General features: G+C 37.4%; 1 protein-coding gene across 1 annotated transcript in view; it reads right to left on the bottom strand.

The window, feature by feature from the left end:
• ABCA12 (ATP binding cassette subfamily A member 12) overlaps positions 1–19,360 on the bottom strand; it is a 169,507-nt gene that overhangs the window by 96,593 nt on the left and 53,554 nt on the right. The window contains exons 3-7 of the mRNA XM_080799565.1: positions 18,768–18,921; positions 8,769–8,860; positions 5,590–5,687; positions 2,755–2,940; positions 940–1,118 (exon numbers count right to left, since the gene is read on the bottom strand). Coding sequence (XP_080655691.1) covers positions 940–1,118; positions 2,755–2,940; positions 5,590–5,687; positions 8,769–8,860; positions 18,768–18,921 — 709 coding nt within the window. The remainder of the gene's footprint in view (positions 1–939; positions 1,119–2,754; positions 2,941–5,589; positions 5,688–8,768; positions 8,861–18,767; positions 18,922–19,360) is intronic.

The following is a 19,360-nucleotide window of genomic DNA, read 5'->3' as shown; positions in this document are numbered from 1 at the left end:
TGTTCCTACTGACATATTAAAGAGACAGCCTGGATTCTGGAGTTAGAAAACCCAGGTTTAAGCCCCCCTTGCTGTATAATCATCAAATATTTAATTTTCATGACCCTCTGTCACCTCATTTACAAAATGAGTAATAGTTTAGTTGTAGGATTTAATGTGGTTTATCTATAAACGGCTCAGTTAAGTGTCTGGTATGTAGCAGACACGCAATAATCGACAGCTGTTGATCTAGTGTTGCTGTTGTTGTTTTTAATGCACATTTCCAAATCAGCCAGACAGACGTCAAAGTCAAAACCTAAGTACGAGTCCATTAAATTCTAAACGCTGGCTGTAGTCTGAACTCTTTTATAAGGCAAGTAGCCTCTAAAAGCGTTTCTCCTGCAAAGATAATTTCAAATCTTCAGTCATATATGTCAAATAAACCCAACCCAATATGCAGGTTTAGAAAGATCATTTATAGGTTGGCTGCACATGAGGGGAACCAACCCCACTGAGGTGGCTCAGTTTAAAATTCCAACCAACAGGCTGCTTTCTATTGGATGGTATCAACTAAAACCCAATGGGACAGTTTATTCTTGGGCAGTTGAAATGCTAAAGGCAGAGTTCTGCTTGTCCCTTAATGAGCCTGAGCCAATGTTCTAATCTACTCCTGCTCCTGTTAACACACCTTTTTTCAGAAGGTCTGCAATAACAACTGACTATAGATTTGTTAAGACTAGTGTGCCTTCTCACTTCCTCAATGTTCTTGGGTAACCCTGATGACTGCAGTGTTTGTTTTTTCTTTGCTTAACTAATACCCCCATCTTCATTGTTAAAATCTGCAGTAAGGTACTAAACGATTATTGGCTCCATGTTTAAATTACTTACCTACCAGTGATCCTCACAGGTAACATTAAAAAAAAGACTTATTTGTCCCACTCGATTCTTGTATTTTCTTACCTGTTTGCATTTCTAAGAACACCAAGTAGACTGCTTAGTGTTGTGCCATTCTGGAACACATTTGGAAAACTAGAAAGAAGTTGCCAGACAGTGGACTGCTCTTGGACTTGTGAGAAGAAGGATAGCACTTTGACCATTTCCTGAAATACTGTCTTCTGGTTGTTGGGATCACTTGATATCTTACAAAATGACAAACAGGGCAAAATGGGAGTTCAGCATTTGTAATCACATGGCTCACTGTTTTTAAAGGCATTAAAAATTTAGACTTTCACATAATTCTGATTGTTATATAGTTTGAAGTCATTCTTTACTTGGAAAAGTTATAACCATTTCTAATATCCTTAAACATAACTGGGCTTTTTCTTATACCTCCAGAAATTGGCACAGATCAATTTTGGTCAACAGAGCTGTATTTATACAAAATATATTAAATTACATTTTAGAAATTAAAATTAATTCCTTAAAATGAAATTAGCTTCTGGGTAATGTTTTTGTTTTTCCCTAGTATCTGGTTTAAGATTTACAGACAAATCTCTGTATCTATTAGCAGAGTTTATATTATTTATTATTTGGTTTCAGAACCCTTAAATCTATATATATTTGCTACTATAATTACACATACACACATACTTAATGGAAGAAAATACTTTCAAAGTTCTGTTGCCATACCAGGAACTTTAGTTACAATAAATGATTTATAGTGAGTGAACCTATGTAATAATCACATCTTGTATTATAAGCAAACAAATAAAAACTGTGACTTCTGCTCCTGCTCTGTATCACGGGATCCAGTGAACAAGTAAAGTATTTCTTCATTATATTCCCACCCAAAGTAATTTTTTTAATAAAGTCATTCATATTGGTAAAGTCAGGCTTTTGTTCAGTTGTAATTCAAGTTCTTTCATGCTGAGAATGTGATTTTGAACAATGTATTCTTAAGCAAACATTCTACCCTACATGACTGAATTTGTTTAGAAAGCATTTTAAGTGCTCTATGTTTAACAGGGGTTATTATAACAGTGTCTCTAATCAGGTTCATTTAGAAAACTCAGATTACTAAAGGTGATTCAAGCATTCTGTATTGAATGAAAATTACCGTAAAATTCAGAGAACAGGAGTAAAGTATCAGAAGTGGGTATCTTTCATTCAGTCCTGTTTATAATATTTCAAGAAAATTCTGAGTATTTTTGTGATTGTTCATTGTTATGTGGGGTTTCATTAAATGAAGACTATCGATATCTTCTTTGCATATCATAGTTTAACATTACTACTTTACAGTATAAAGTCCTTGTCCCTAACGTACAATGTTTTGAGGAGAGGGATATATTGTTTCATCAAAAATCAGCTTTTCAAAGTAGGTATGCTGTTAGTGAGAAAAATTAAGAAGATAACCCACTATTCTCATTTCTGAGAGTTAATGGCTCTAACAGTTAAATTATTAAACTTACATTACAGCCTGAGTAATCTTACTTAAATATGACAGAGAAAATAATCTTCATTTACCATAGAGCAAAACCATCTACAAAGATGTGTCTACAATAACCATAATGCAATATTTTTGTTTCAACATTGTAATCATTTCAATCCTGCACCTGGAAAGCAGACATGACTTAGAATTAGATACTGTGTGTGAATCTCTGTAAGGAGTGCATGCCAAGGGTGAGTGCATATTCCAGTCAGTATTACCCAGCCCATTTGGGCTATGGACTTACTCTTTGACTCAAGTTGAATCACTTTGTGGATATAAGAATGAAAGCAATGCATTTCCTTTCATTGCTTAAGAGGTCTTGATCAAATTAAAATATTTACACTTACCTGAGAGAATTGGTTTGTTAGTTCATGGAGAGAGGACTCTAGAAAGGTCATATTGGATAGGCAAAATTTGTTAAAAACATTTTTCCCTAGAGTTGTCCAAGAGAAGACGTAATGAGCAGTATAATCTGGATAGCTCTCACACAGTTCTTTTCGTATGTCTTCTGAAGTTGAATTTTGCTCTAAGAGCTAAAAATATGTGTGAGAAGAGTGAAATAATAATGTTAATAAATATAGATATAAAATAGTCTACTCTTCAAGGAAAACTGACTTGCCTTCACAATAGCCATTTTAAGGCCCCACATTATAGCTACTATTAAAGTAACACTAAAATACATTTGGTTTATTTATGAAAAGTTACAAGAAAATGTATGAATGTGGTAATTCTTGTCATTGTTATGATTTAAATGATTCATACATGATTTGTTTAATTGAACTAATTTCCTCTCTCCGACCAGAGAAACTAAATGCACCAGATCTTTTCTGAAAAAAATCTTCAGACTTAAAAACCGTAGTTTTTACTGGGCATTTAGCAGCAAACTTCGGTGTCTTAACTGTGACCCTTCATGGGGAAACTGGCTGCAATCTCCGGACTTCCAGAGAGGGGGAGCTGTGACATCCAAGACCCACAGTGGTTTTTTTAGAGAAGTGGACCAACATGGATTATGTTTCATTTATAAAGCAAATAGTTTATTTAGGAATTATGCATATGAAGAAAAAAAGAAAATGTGTATATGAAAACACATAAAAGTATATAATTAACAACAGCAATAATTGAAAAGCGTTTCCATAATGGAATCCTAAATCCTCCATATACTTCACAGGACAGACCAGTCACAGACACAGCACTAATTTCAGGTAGAAGAGTGATCACATTCACCATTTTAAGTTGTTTAGGTATTTACAGAGCCAATTACATTTAGTTATAACACTTAATGGGTCCTTTCTAACAATTAATTCTTATAACCCTGTGAGGTGAGGGCCAATTAACTTTATCTTCCCCTTTAATATTATGTCACAAAAGCCACACTCCGCCATCCCGTGACGCAACTTCTCAGTGAATGGAACAAGACAGGATCCACTTATTCTAGGATATACTATAAGTGCCAAGTCTTCCAGTCATTCATCCATATCTCTTTCTTAACATTACACATAAACTCACTCCAAAATGATTTCTCTACTCATTTTTGCAAGGGTTGCAAAAAGCAGTAAAGAGAAAGAAAGAGGAATCAGAGAGATTGCTGACACAGGCATCAATATGTCATCCTAATTTTTACAACCCTTCCCTGCTCCAACTACTCTAAAAATATGTATCTATACATAGAAAATTCATTTTTGACTTATCTCCACTGGATATATGACTCTGTGCTGCTTCACAAAATTCTGAAATTTTATTCTGTATGAGAAAGAGAACTTGGGAGTTTCAATACAATGAAGCAGTATTTTTGAGAATAGTGTTGTTACTCTAGATATTAAAGTATTTAACTGATTCAATGAAGACTTTGTGCTTCTAGGAACTAATATGGAAGAAATAGAATGGAATAAAGTAACTTCCTCCCATTTACATACTGGTCTGATTTAGGGAGCCTTTAAATTGGAATTAACTGAGCATATTGGGGCCTTCTTATGCCAAATAGGGAGCTTTAGGTATCTCAAATATTATTCTTGTTAGAACCAGACTTTCAACATCTAGACTAAATTGAATGGGAAAGGCTTATATTTCAGCCAGCGCTGGCAGAATTGCCTTTATGGGTAATAATGCCTTTCTTGGAATCCCTCTTTGCATTGTCCTTTGGCTTATTTACATAAACGTGTTTACTGAGATGCCTCACTTATACAGAATGTTAATTCAAAGGTAACTAACAGAGTCATACTAAGCAGCAGAGGTTATGATCACTGGAATATGAATAAAAGTCAAATCTATGTCCTATATCCTATGTTCCATCCAGATAGAAGAAATGTCTACTGCATAAAACATGAATACATTATTTAAAATGCATATGTGTGCATGTGTGCATGTGTGCATGACAAAGAGAGACAGTGAGTGAAAGAGAGAGAAGTCTATTAGCAAATGTTAAAAAATAATCTCTTTTAATTTCTGAAGAGCACATAAAGCAAAGGTCAGACAAATAAATGTAGGAATCTGGCTGAATGAAAGACAATAAGGAAAAGTAGGGACTGTGTTCAACTGAAGGGAACCCATTCTGCCCAAAGGCGTTCAAACTTAATTTCCTAATATCCCTAACACACACACACACACACACACACACACACACACACACATTTAGCTCACAGGCTGCCAGTTTATGCCTCTGATAGAAATTAATACTTTTTTTTTTTGTAATCTGGAATCTGAAAATAAGAAGGATCTATAAGTAAGCTCTTCAAACCATGCTAAATAGAAGGATTTTGTGACTTTGGGGAGATACTTTCCACAGCTCAAGTTTTCCAAAGGCATTATCAGTATGGATGAGGCAGCCAAGTATAGTATTAGAGCTTCATCTGCTGTCATATGTCTTTTTTTCTTCCGTTTCAGAAAATTAGAAGATTATATATAATGCTACCTTATTTCTTACTAGAGGAAAATCTTAAGTTTGATTAAGGCACTTAATAGGGAAATAAATAAAAGTCCAAGACCTTAATGAATTCAGAACATCTGAGAATTAAGCTTTTTGATGGAAGAGCTCCTGACAAAAGAATCCTCCTGCGATATTACTCCAAATGGGGGGGGGGGGGGGTCCAAATCTCTTCCTGTTTGGGAGATGCTTGTATTAACCTCAGAGGCATTTTTTCAACTGCAGGTTATCATCAGTCCATTACAAAACTGAGTGAAATTACCTTTTCCAAACTAAGGATCCGGGCAAGGACTTGACTACCATTGAAAGTATCTGTTCCGGTACTTTCCAAAAAAGAGCTCAGACTGGGAAATACTGGGGCTGTAACAGAAGAAAGAACAGATTAGCATTCTAAACAGATAACACAAAAATGGACAGATTCATGTAAGAATCCATAAATATCACTTGTGCCCTGACATCCCCCACAGCAAGAATGTACTCAAATATGCAACTTCTATGAAAGTTTTGTGCTGGCAAAATGGCAAATTCCATCATTATTTCTCTTCACATAAAACTGTGATGGTTTTGGTCTGCTCTTGGGTTTTTTCCAATCACTTTAGATGTCATTTGCTTTCATTCCAGTTTATGTCATTAAACTTCATCACCAATATTACTGCCTAATAAAGTGAATCATTTCTGTGCAGGCCTAGAGGATTCGAGGTGCTTCTACCAGCTCCACAGATCCATCATATCTAACATCTGTTCAAAGGATCTGCCAATGCACATCTGGTGATAATGGTTTTCTTTTTAATTATTCAATTGGGAGGCTGAAATCTGCTTAAGATCATAAATTCTTTCCTCCCCAAAGTGTTTTCTGAAAGATATTTCAGATCAAATAAATGGGATGAGGCAATTAGTCCAAACTGCAGTATACTCTAATTAAGTAATTCTCAAAGTAGCCTCATCTAGCACTATTTATGATGTGGCAGAGTGTTCTGGGTTAGGAACATTAGCTAGAAGATTATGTTCATACCTATAGCATGGATGGTCACTAAGCCTGTATGTTACCTTTCATGAAGTTTGGCCAGAGATACTTTGTTACATTCACAGCAAAGAATCTTAGTATTCAAAGATAGGGTGACCTATCATCAGGAGGGCCTAGGTTATGTTATAGTGCTTGTGGGGCTGAGAATTTACCAACTGATTCCTCTGGATCAGGCAATGCATGTGTGAGATGAGCAGCCAGGGTAGAAACCTAATCTGTGGCTACTGAACAAAGCAAAGCTTACTGGACCACAACACTATGATCTTATTTCTACTGTGCTTTAAGCTTCTCAGCCAAATACCCTCAGATCATTCACAACAGAACATTAGTTCCTCATAACCACTCACTCCTGTATTTCTATTACATTAACACAGGACCTTTGTCATCGGGTCCATCAACTTGCACTGGAATGTTATTTGATGTCATGGTTTCTTGTTTGTTTGTTTTTAGTTGCCTACAGTTCACATACAATGTTCCATTAGCTTTAGTTGTACAACATAGCAATTCAACTTTTCAACTTCTCTCTCTGTTACGCTATGCTCACCACAAGTGTAGCTATCATCTGTCACCATAAAACCCTGTTACAATATCATTGATTTTATTCCCTATTCCCTATTCTGTGACCTTTATTGCTATGACTTATTTATTTCATAAATGGAAGCTTGTATCTCCCACATCCCTTCATCTATGTTGTCTGTACCCCACCTCCTTCCCTCTGGCAACCATCAGTCTGTTTTCTGTATTTATATGTCTAATTCTTCTCGTTTATTTATTCATTTGTTTTTTTTTTAATTCCACTTATGAATGAAATCATATGGTATTTGTCTCTCTCAGTCTGGCTTATTTCACTTAGTATAATACCCTCTAGGTCCATCCCCATTGTTGCAAAGGGCAAGAGCTCATCCTTTTTTTAAAGTGGCACAGTATTCCAGTGTGTGTATATCTGTGTGTGTGTACCACATCTTTATCCATTTATCTATCAGTAAACACTTACACTTAGGCTGCTCCCATGTCTTGACTATTGTAAATAATGCTGCAGTAAACACAGTGCATGTATCTTTTCAAATTAGTATTTCATTTTATTGAGTAAATATCCAGTAGCAGGATTACTGGATCACGCAGTATTCCTATTTTTAATTTCTTGAGGAAACACCAAACTGTTTTCCACAGTGGCTACACCAACTTACAAAATGTTACAGGATCTTATATATCCCATGGCATTTTTTAACAGTACTTCTTTTTCTCCACAGCACCAATCACATTCCAAACACAGAGGAATCTTTGTTTCGTTCCCTAATATCCCCGGGACATAGGTCTGAGCTTACACGACAGCAGGCATCCAATAAGTATTTGTCAAATGAATGTAAAACTGTCCTGCTGTTTTGAGAGTTTATTCCCAATTTATGGCTTCTAATGAGTGTCTCATGATCATCTGCAACAGAATTCTTTGGTATAAGGCTCAGGCAGCTCAGCCAGAAAATTTTCTGCACACTAAAGTGTGAAGGCTCCTGACCTAGCTGTAAAGGAAGCACACAGTCCCACTGAGAGACTGGGATACTGAGCATTGGCGGGGAGGAATAGTGGAAAGAATCCCAGCTTGGCTGTTGCTCTAGAATCAGGTCTGATGGATAAGCCTAGACAGGGCATGTAACTTTGCTGGGCCTCAGATTCCTCATTTGTAAAATGAAAAGTTTGGGCAAATCTCTGAGATTTCATCCAGTAACTTTTTTTCTCTTTTTAAAATTGAAGTACAATTAACATACAGTGTTATATTCGTTTCAGGTATGCTACATGGTCATTCGACAATTCTATACATTACTCGGTGCTCATCAAGATGAGTGACCCCCTTCATCCATTTCACCTCCCGCCCCACTCACCTCCCCTCCGGCAACAACCAGTTGTATTCAAGAGCCTGTTTTTTAGTTTCACTTTCTCCCTTGTTTGTTCATTTGTTTTTTTCCTTAAATTCCAAATAAGAGTGGAATCATACGGTATGTGTCTTTCTTTGACTTATTTCACTTAATGTTATACCCCTTAGGTCCATCTGTAGTGTTGCAAATGGTAATTTTCTTTTATTGCTGGGCTTTCTAACCATCCCAGCATCATCTAATCGCAGATGGCCAGAGTCCTTAGCCAATTCTGGCAAAGTGTGCAATTCTCAACATCATATTTAGTACCATCTAAGCTTTTGCTCCTAGAAAGTATTTTAGTAAGAACTTCATTTCCAATTATCCTCAAGAACTTGCGTAATTGCACTGCCACACTCAGGCAACCTTAAGAAACATTTAGATCTCTTGGGAATATTCTAGGCATTCCATCTCTGTTTGAAAAGTTAAAAGCATAACCCTTTCAAAGATTAGACCTTGCTGGCTGTTCCAAGAGGCCCCCTCTAAACTCAACAGAAGAGAATAGCTTACCCGGTGATGTGTGCCTTCTTTCTGGAACTTTGGTGCTCTGGAGTGATAAATTGCTGTCCTTCTCCAGGTTGGATGACTTTCTCAGAATTTCACTAGTGAGAAAAAAGCAAGAACTCTACAACTTCACCCACATTAATTTCAGTTAGTTACAGCAGTGTATCATTTGGCAGATTCCAGGGCTCTCCAAGGACTTTCAAATTTTTAATCTACTTTCTAGGATTGTAATGGAAGAACTCACCTAACCATACACCCATGAATATGTAGGATCTCCTACAAGGTAAATTTTTATTCAGAGAAAATGGCCTAGATGAGGTTATAGTTATTTTTAATCCTATAAAAAGGAAATTATTTTTCAAATACATTAGAGCTAAATATTGAAAGTAATCATGAGATTATAGATACATGTGCATACATATGTACATATATATATGTGCATATATATATATTTATATGTATGTGTGTGTGTGTGTGTATATATATATATATATATTTTTTTTTTTTCCCCTTTTAAAAAGAGGATGGATCCCAAACAGGTCAGAGCCCAAAGATGCTTCAGGGACTGAAACAAAGGTATGCTTATTTGTCAAGCTTGAAAGAAAAATAAGTTTTATATATTAAATTATAGGTGGCATTTTGAAGACTATCAAAACTGAATACTTGTAAGATATATTCAAGGAAGAAAGGAAAGAACACACATTTATTGAGTATCTAGTCCATGCCAAGTTCTGTGGCTGTTGTCATTACAGGTGGCACCAGGTGTTAAAGGCATGTATAACAAAGTTAAGTAGATTCTTTATTGTGCTGAATGTATCAATGCGGTAATAATAGCATTGTGGTGCCAGGAATCCCCACACATCGTGATCACACCAGCTTTTGCAAGAAAACGTTACTGGACCTTTAGTAACCTACTTTATAAAAATTCACTACCTGTTTAGTTGATTATCAAAATGGAGATAATCATATTTTCTTGGAAACCTGATATACCTAAAGTGCGTGCCTAAAATAAATGTATGTATTTCAAGAATGCAATCAGTTCAGATGCCTGGATGTGAATACTTTTTGGAATTACTAAAAATTGGTGAATTTGGTGTAGTTGTTTATAAAAAACTTACTTAAGATATGTAAGGATGGATATAAAAATATACTCGTGAAAAAGCAAGAATTCTATTTACTGCTGTAGTTCAATTTAACCTCCTTTTTAGAAGTAAGATCTGAATCGTGGTTCCAGGGTACTTTGTGATTTATAATTGGGATTTTTTTTTTTTTTTTTTTAGTTTGTCCTCTTAGTAAAAATGATAAGAAGAGGTGATATTTGTTTTCATTCCCTAGTGTTTTTCCAATATTCTCTATAAAATGCACTGGTTGCTCCAAAAGTTCTGCATTCTTAATGTATATTTGAATTATTCATGACCATGACTGTACTCCCCTAAATCTTTTTACATTCCTTATGCTGACTATTTGGACGGGAAAACCGCTCAGATAAAAATAAGAACTGACCTGTACATTTTCCCTTTTCTCAACAGAAGTCTTAGAAAGTTTGAGAAAGTCTCAAGTTCACTTTTTCTCAACATTTTTTTTTTAGTTAGGCTTGAAATACTGTAAGGAAGTCTACTGAATATCAACACATTTTGAAAATAAAGGGGAAAACTGCCTTCATAAAAATTTTAAGGAATATGGACAGCACCAAAAACCAAAGGGAGAATGACAAAGATCAACATGAGTAAAGAAGGAGCAAGAGAAAATAGAGACTGAATAATAAATGGGAGTGGGAGAGAAAAACAGAAGAAGTGAGAGGAAACGAAGAAAATGTTAAGTTTAGAGAAGCAAAAGCTGCATCTACTAGACAGAGACATCTTGCCCATCTTCCCACCCTAGAGAAGCACCCTAAAACTACTCCTTCAAAAATTCCTTAAAGACCAAAGAAAGACAAAGTCCTCCCTTTCCCAGCAAGCCACTGGCTCAGCAGGGTTCAATCTGCTCAACAGTAAAATGGCTGCTTCCAGACAAGCAACTATAGAGGCCTCTCTTCTAACATGACCTGTCCTTGACCAGCAAGTACCCATGGTGACATGATCACCCACGCATACATGTAGCAGGAGTGGGGAGATGATCCCTCTCCTTGGATGTGGCCTGGCTGTGCCTTTTTGTTGGGGTGAGAAATCAGGATATCAAGTGGGCTTTGCTGTTCAACTGCCTACAAGTTCCCCAGTTTTATTTTGCATTTACAAAATGTGGTGTGACGGCATGTGTCCACTGCCACTGCACAGCAAAAACCATTGTCTTTAAGCTCTTAAAATGGAAACCACAAAATAAATGTACAAGACAGCACTGTGGGTAAAAAGATGAATTAAGGTTATATATTGAAACAGTTTACCCCTACCCCAAGCAAAGGTAATTAATTCTTTTAAGTCCTTATGAAATTACTAATGCAGGGCAGGAAGATGGCCAGTACTACTGAGTTAATGGTAATCTCTGAACTTTCTCATGAGCACGACAACACTTATAGACAGAGAACTATATGCTTCTTAGAATGATAGGTAAAAAACAGTACTTTTTCCGTGATTTCAGACAGTTTAAGCACTCAGTACCTACTTATTTCATAACGATTCTTTAGTGCATTGTGTTTGTGTACCTATTCCTACCACTTCTCCACTTTAGGAAGTGACATCTTTGGAAGGAGGCACCATGTGTCATTCACCTTCTTATTCCAAACACCTATGGTGTTAGACTGTAAGATCAGATGGCTGATTAAATAAAAAGAGACAGTAATCCTGGGGTGTGACAGAAAGTCCCTTCCAGTTAGAAAACACCTCTGGAATCCCAGCTCTGCCACTTCCTAAAACACTTCAGTCATTGTCTTCCTCATCTGCAAATTCGGAATGATCTACCTTGCCAGAGTTGTGAGTACTATACAGGATGTGCTTATCCAGTGTCTGTCTGGGCCTTGTCATACAGGCACTTACCGATGTTAACTGTCAAAAAATGATGGCACACAGACAGCCTTCAGGATGGAGCCGAAGTCCCATTCTTATGCATCTATGCTCCAGATATAATCTCTCTGGAATACTAGAAACCTCGAGATCTCTGGACACCAAGTGGATGTACCCTTATTATGCACAGATCTGGAGCTGTTAAGTGTTGGCTAGTGAGGTAGGACAAGGCAAAGCATCTTACCCAGGGTTCTGTAATCCCTTCTTCATTTTATTATTTATTTATAAGTTTACTTATAAAAGGAGTTTTTCATTTGTGGTGATGATCAGTTTTCGCCTTTTTAAGCTGTAAAATTCTTTAGAAAAGACTGTAGTGTACTGCACTGACAGATGGGAGGACGCCTAGCACGTGGCAAGCACTGAATACTAGATAATAAGGATTATCATTTGGAAACACAGACAGCTAAGGAAGCATATATTTTTTTAAACAGCTTAGCTTGCCCTCCATTGTTGCATATCTGTTTCTCCAAAGGTCCTTTAAGAGAAAATACCCAGGAATGGCATGGCAGATTATACATTATATAATGTATAATCATGCACTGTACCTACCATATTCATTGATTAGCTAGCCAACATTTATTAAATTCCCACTATATATAACATAATGGAATAATCAAATATGGAGTTGAGATTATAATACACTAAAAATAATAGCTAAGTAAGGACATGCAGAGGGGACAATGAGAACACATGACAGGAGCTGCTAAATCACAGATCTAATTTGTGCTTATAGAGCAAGAGTCTAGAATTACAACCCTAATTCAAAGCTCTTGCTACCTTGAACATTTTCCTAACCTTTTCACTAGACAAGTGGTTCTCAACTGGTGGCAATTTTGGCCCCTGTCCCAGAAAACATTTGGCAATAACTGGAGATGTATTTTTTGATTGTCAGAACTGGAGCGTGGTGGTGCTCCTGTCACCTACGTGCTAAAGAACAGGGATGCTGCTGACCATCCTACAATGCACAGCGCAACAAAGAATTATCCGGCCCCAAGTAGCAACAGTGCTGACGCTGAGAAACCCTGCAAAAGGCTATTACAGATAAGTGAATTTATTCTGTGATGACTCATTCCCCATTCCCACTCCCTAGGACAGACTCAGGAAGCTTAAAAATCCTATTCAAGGAGGCATATGACATAATGAGCACTGGGCATTATGTAAGATCGATGAATCACAGACCAGTATCTCTGAAACCAGTAATATATGTTAGTTAACCAAATTAAAATAAAAAATGATTTCAAAAACATCCTTCCGATTTCCTAGAGGTTGCTTGGATGAGAAATAATGAAAAAAAAAAAATCCTAAACCCTATTCAAGAACTCCAAAAGCTCTGAGGAAGTCTCAGAGAATCTATCTAATACTGGATATTTCTGGGAAGAATATTAAAGCAAATGTAAAAACTTAGAAGTCCCCCTGAATCCAGCACACAAGCTCACATGAGACAAGAAAATCCAACCCTCTAGGTGGGGCAAGAAAGCTTGAATTAAATTTCCAAGTGGCCCATAGGATTAGCTGACTACCTTCTTTGGGACCCAGTCATTTGTACAGTACCATGGAGATGTCTAAGGGATTCTCCTGTACGATGCTGAAGAAGTAGATTCTGCCTCAGTGGCATTTATAGGTCCCTATTTTGGAATGGAATTCAATAAAAGAAATAGCTCAGATTCAAATGTTAAATTTAAGATACTGGAAGGGAAACTAGGCCCAGAGTAGATTTTACGTCTTCTCAGACATGTCTACCAACAGTAACATTTGTGAAATGTCACATTTATAGATATCATTATAATGGTAGAATTTATGCACTCATACTGTATGTCTCTCTATTTCCTGTGAGTGGGAAAGATTACCTGTGTAGGTGGTATCCATGTGTGCCATGGTAAATTTTGTCTATAAAAAGAATTGCTTTTAGGGAAGACACATATGGCAAGTCCTAGAAAGAAAATTCTGACATTCTTTTTTGCCTCTAAGGGTTAGTTAAACATTTTATATTTTTTCCCCTTTTCCCCCAGAATAATCACACAGTGACACCTGGAAAGAAGATGTGAGATGTGCTCTAGGCCAGTTCTGATCCCAGCTTCAGACGACATTCATCGCTGACTTTTAGCAACAAATAAGGGCACTGAATACCACTGAGGCTCCCCTACTGATTTGATGCAGCTGTCCTTCCTGGCTACCCCCAAGCAGATGTCATTCACAGGAAAATCTTAATTTTTTTTCATTGTTTTCTTCTATTTCGTCCTAACATTCATTCGCTCAGGGTCATCAATGCTTCAGAGATAATCCCTGCCTGCCCATGTTCAAAATATATGTCTTTTCTAGGTGGCCCACTAGCCAATCCAAAAATCTTTATCAGTTAAGATGCTGAGATTTAAAAATGTCTTAATATGTTCCTCCATCCTAGGATATTTTTAATATTCTTAGGAGGGACTTTGGAGATGTATATCTGAACTAATACATTTCTAAACATTTTTAAATTACTATGATGGACAGATGAGGCAATGTCTTGGGGGCCAGATGTGTATCAGAAACAAACAGAATATGGGGGAGATAACATCACAGTATCTTTCAGGTGATACTATACAAAGGATGTTCTACTAGTCCTGAAACAGGCTGATTAATCTGGAAACACTACAAGGTAATTTATAATTTTTTCTATCACTATTTGCCTATCCCTTCAAGCTACGCAAGAGCCTCTATTTATTTCTCTTTCATTAAACTCTGGGATTCTTTCTCTGTGGCCTATCTCAAACACAGCTTCATCTAGTCTGGGATCCTCCACCCTCTCTGTCCTTAATGATCACATCCTTAAAGGCCTCTGGAGAACTCTCCTGACATTGCCCCACCCAAACCCCTCTCCTTTCCAATAACATATTCGCCCCCTTTGTTGTCTTATGTTCTGGGCAGAGTGAGACCTAAACAAACACTCATCACATTTACCATGTTATATGGTAACTCACCTGCTTACCTGTCTGTCTCTTTCTCCTACTTGACTGTAGGTTTGTATAGAGCATAGGACACGCCTTCTTCATCTTTGTACCTGCCCTGACTCGTAGAGTCTCCAGCACGCGGTACACATTCAATACATTCTTACACAGTGAATTAACAATTTGTCTACACGGCAGTTAACATTTCCTCCCACTTTGCTTTTTGATAGATTAAACTTTAACCCTTTATTTTTGCATGACTAAATGATTCTAAAATGGTTACTAAATGGTTATAAATTACTCTGAAGTTAATACAGTATGTGACTTATACATCCCCTGTCATCCGTACGAATGAGGATACACATCTACTCTACTTCCATTTACCTTACGTTCCCAGTGGTATCTTTAGGTCAGTTTCTCCAGTACTAAACAAAAGCCTTGGCATTTTAAAATTATCCCTGGGGGCACCTGGGTGGCTCAGTCCGTTAAACATCCAACTCTTGATTTTAGGTTGGATCATGATCTCAGGGTTGGGAGAATGAGGCCCACATCAGGCTCCATGCTCAGTGCCAAATCTCCTTGTCCCTCTCCCTGTGCTCCTCCCTGCACTTATACTTTTTCTCTCTCAAAAAATTAAATAATCTTTAAAAAAATAAAACAATAAATTATTTTTGAATAATTTTACTCAATTATTGAATAACGTAAGGTTAACTCTATTAGAAGTTCCTTCTAAGCCAATAGGAGCAGAGCTATGAGTTTGGAAACCACAGATCATGATGTGCGCTGGCATGACAGACAGACAGAGCAAATCCACAGAGGCAATTCTCCCACAGGATTCTCAGGAATGCTGAAGCACTTCTCCCAATAATGACCTTGTGAGCTCTGGAGGATGATGTTCACTGTTCACCAGCTGTGTGAACGATGGCACAGCCAGGGGCTCCCACTATTCCTATAGATTCTTTGAGGCAGTACAGAGGGAGGAAGGACCTCAGGGTAAGTCCTGTGATGTTGGACCATCAGTTGTACAAATGAGCAAGAAAACCCATCAATGTAATGTTTCTTTTTCCAGACAGCTAGTTAGAGTTGATGCTGAGTATGGTGTCGGATTTTTATTTTCAAGCACCTCATCCTGAAGCTAATGCCTAAAGAAGTGTGCATTTAATAACAGAAGGCTGGTGCCGATGCAAAAACATCAAAACCCTGGGCGACTAGCCAGCATGTAGAGGCAGCAGCGTGATCACGTCTTTAAGAAGAGCAGTCTATTAAGATAAACATGGTGGGCCTCCTTTGATGAGGCCAAAGATGGCATTTTCTTCCCTGCACTTACAAAGCAGAAAAAGAAGACAGTTTTGTTTCTTAATGAAGCTATGCTGGTGAATCTTCCTTTACCAAAGGGAAGCAATTTAGTGGAACCGCTTACCCAGTAGCCATGCCCCAGTTTCACTGCATGGCCGTATAAACCATAAAAGTTAATAGCATGGTGGGAAATATCATTAATGCAATTTTATTATTGTACATAATTTTCTAAATTAAGTTCCAATTACTTGGTAGTTCAGAGAAAATACTGAATATACAGCAGTATACAGTCTGGGCTAGACAAACTACCTAGGGGTTAGAATAAAACAAAAAAAGGGCACATGGTCATCTGCCTAGAGAGTCATCAACAGAGGATAATATAAAGCTGGACTTTAATTCTAGTCCCAAAACTAACTCAGTGACTCATCTTAGGGAGTGTGATTCTCTATGATGTCACACAGAAAAGTACTCTTTTTTGGGAAGGTACATTTATAGTCTTAGATATTGATAACAATTTCCCTCATAGTAACTTGGTTCTTCACGCAAAAAAAAAAAAAGAAAGAAAGAAAGTTGACAGCCCCAGGTAAAGCTGCAACCCAATTTGTTAATGAGGGACATTAATATTTCCTATGTCTGTCCAACCCCTTCGTGAAGATCTACCTGATTACTCCACCTGAGAGCCCTCTCTGCTTTAAATATGGAAGGTGTCTTCCTTTAGCATCCTTCTGATCCTCTTCGTGCACTCTTTCCCATTACGGTGACTGCTTTAATATCTTCCCTTCCTTATTAGAACATAGGCAGAGATCACGCCTAATTCACCACTCACATGGGGACACACAGACCGTCTATGAATTTAGCTGAACAACTAAGATGTCATGCTTCCATCTCAGCTCTACTCTGATTACACAAGAGGGCACAGGCTCTCGTTAGCTTTTGATTCCCTTGCAGAAGCAATGCAGATATTGGTTGAGGTAACGCTTGCATACACTTACAACATGCTGGTTTCATACATAATATATTCATGTCATCTCCCTGCTTAACACCTTCCAATGGCTTCTCATTATACTAAAAATAAAATGCAAATCCCTTCCCTTTTCCTGCTTGCTCTGTCTCCTGTGTTTCTGTTCGACATATTCCCCACCTCTCATATCATCTCTCACTATGTTTTAGCAACATTAGCCAACTTTCTGTTCCCCTAAATGGTCAGGTTTATCACCCACCACCTGAGGATTATTTGCTGCTGCTTTGCCTGGAACACCGTCTTCATACACTGTTGCTGGTCTCTTCCCAGCCTTTCTGGTCTCTACCCAAATGCCACCTGCTAGCAGAGGCCTTCCCTTGCCACCCTACTGACTTCCTACCTTTCAACTTCTAGCCCATAACCTGCTTTCTTCTTTTTCTAGCACAATTGTTATTATCAGTAATTAGGCTCCTTTTTTCCTTGCTCATTTTTTTGCTTGCTTTCCATTAGAATGCAAGTAACGAAGGAGTAGAGGATTTGTCCGATTCACATCTGTGTCACGGTACCCAGAATGGTGCCTGGTACATAGAAATGTCTCAGTCATTATTTCTTAAATAAATTAATAAATGAATGAAGGAACATCAGAAGGTTTTAAGGATTCAGACTCATTAACTTACTGAAACAACAAAACCAAGGTGAATTAGTAACTCCACAATTGTTTTCTGAGCCACTGCCCATGAAAATTTTCGGTATGTTTATATTTTATGCTAAACAGCTTGCAGTTTCTCTCTCTCAAAGTATCACCCACATTATTTGATGACCAAAATCATGATGATATTAATAGAGAAATGGTGTTAAATGTCAAGGAAGTTAAATTACAATTTTGGAAGCAAGTATCTCTGATTAGAGATAAATGTAATCTTTCCTTGAGAAACACTTAAAAAAAACTCTAACCAAAATTATCTCATGGTCGACTCAGATAAGAATACTGTTTTCAGTTCTACAGATAGGTAGGTTCCTGGGAGTCTCTTAGGTAATGGTCTAGATTATCTTTATTCTTCAGTAGCCTCTCACACCAAGAAATAGGACACATTAACCTCATTTAAAGGTTGTTATTTATTAAGTATACTTTCAATTTTATTACTTTGATTTCTAGAACTTTATTTATTCCTTTATTTTTTAAAGATTTTATTTACTCCTTTGAGAGAGACAGAGACAGAGACAGCATGAGTGGGCAAGGGGCAGAGAGAGAAGGAAAGGGACAGGCTGACTCCCCACTGAGTGCAGAGCCAGATAGGGGGTTTGATCCCAGGACCCCGAGATCACAACCCAAGCAGAAGTCAGACACTTAACTAAGCCACCCTGGCACCCCAATTTCTAGAACTTAAATTTCCTTGTTTGTATCTCCTGGGTTTCCATTACATCTCGAAGTACCACATAGAGTAATATAGGTAAGTCATGCTTCCAGAAGATAATGCCCCTAATATTTCCCTACATCTGAAGCTTGTGATCAAGCTTAGGACAGTATGTCACCGACAATTTGAGGTGGAACAGAGAATCTCTGAGGGAGGTTACAAAGGAATGCCTTGGCCACCCAGTTTAAAAGCAAAGTTTGGGTAATCCATCCAAAACAGATTATGTTTAATCCCACATAAACATGGTAATTCCAGTGTGTACCCAACTTGTTCGTTCATTCATATTTCGATCACATTTGCAGATATAGAAAATAAAGTCATATATCTAACCCAGGAGGGCTTCCTGAATCTCTCATAAGTAAACAAATTCTGATCTCTCAAAACAACTGAACACACTTGGGAAGAGCCCTTACCTGTCCTTCAATAGCGCATCATCAATTCCTTTCCTACGAAGCAGATCTTTTGGCCCATAGGGTGTGTCTTTGCATTTAGAGTCTGTGTCACAGAGTAGGGTCTGCAGGAACGGGAAGAAGCCGGTACTAGGAAGGTTTCGAGGTGCAAGGTAACCTGAAATTAAAAAACAAAACAGAACAAAACACAAAAATTACATCGCTATGGCATTTGCCTTGGATGGGAAGAAGTGTAGTAACTCTGTTTTGTGAAATTACCTTCTGGATTATGACTGTCTGGGTCCACTAATGTATCAAAAGATGTAAAAATGACTGCTGCCTTATTAATTTCTATTCCTGAAATTAGCTGCAAGAATGTCTGCTAGAGTGTTTTAAAAATAAATCACTGTATAACCATATGATAAAACACAATGCAGCTATTAAAAATGTTGTCAAATAATACAGAAAATATTTATAATATCTTGCCAATTAAAATGAGATCAGAAAACAGCATGACCAGAAAAGTTATAATATTTAAAAATATATATAAATATATATGTATTTTAAAACCTGGAACAGGAGTGCCAGGGAGGCTCAGTCAGTTAAGCGTCTGCCTT

Source organism: Martes martes (assembly GCF_963455335.1).
Source record: "Martes martes genome assembly, chromosome: 3".
NCBI lineage: Eukaryota > Metazoa > Chordata > Mammalia > Carnivora > Mustelidae > Martes > Martes martes.
Note: the sequence above shows the minus strand (reverse complement) of the source record. Positions and strands in the feature narration are given on the sequence as shown.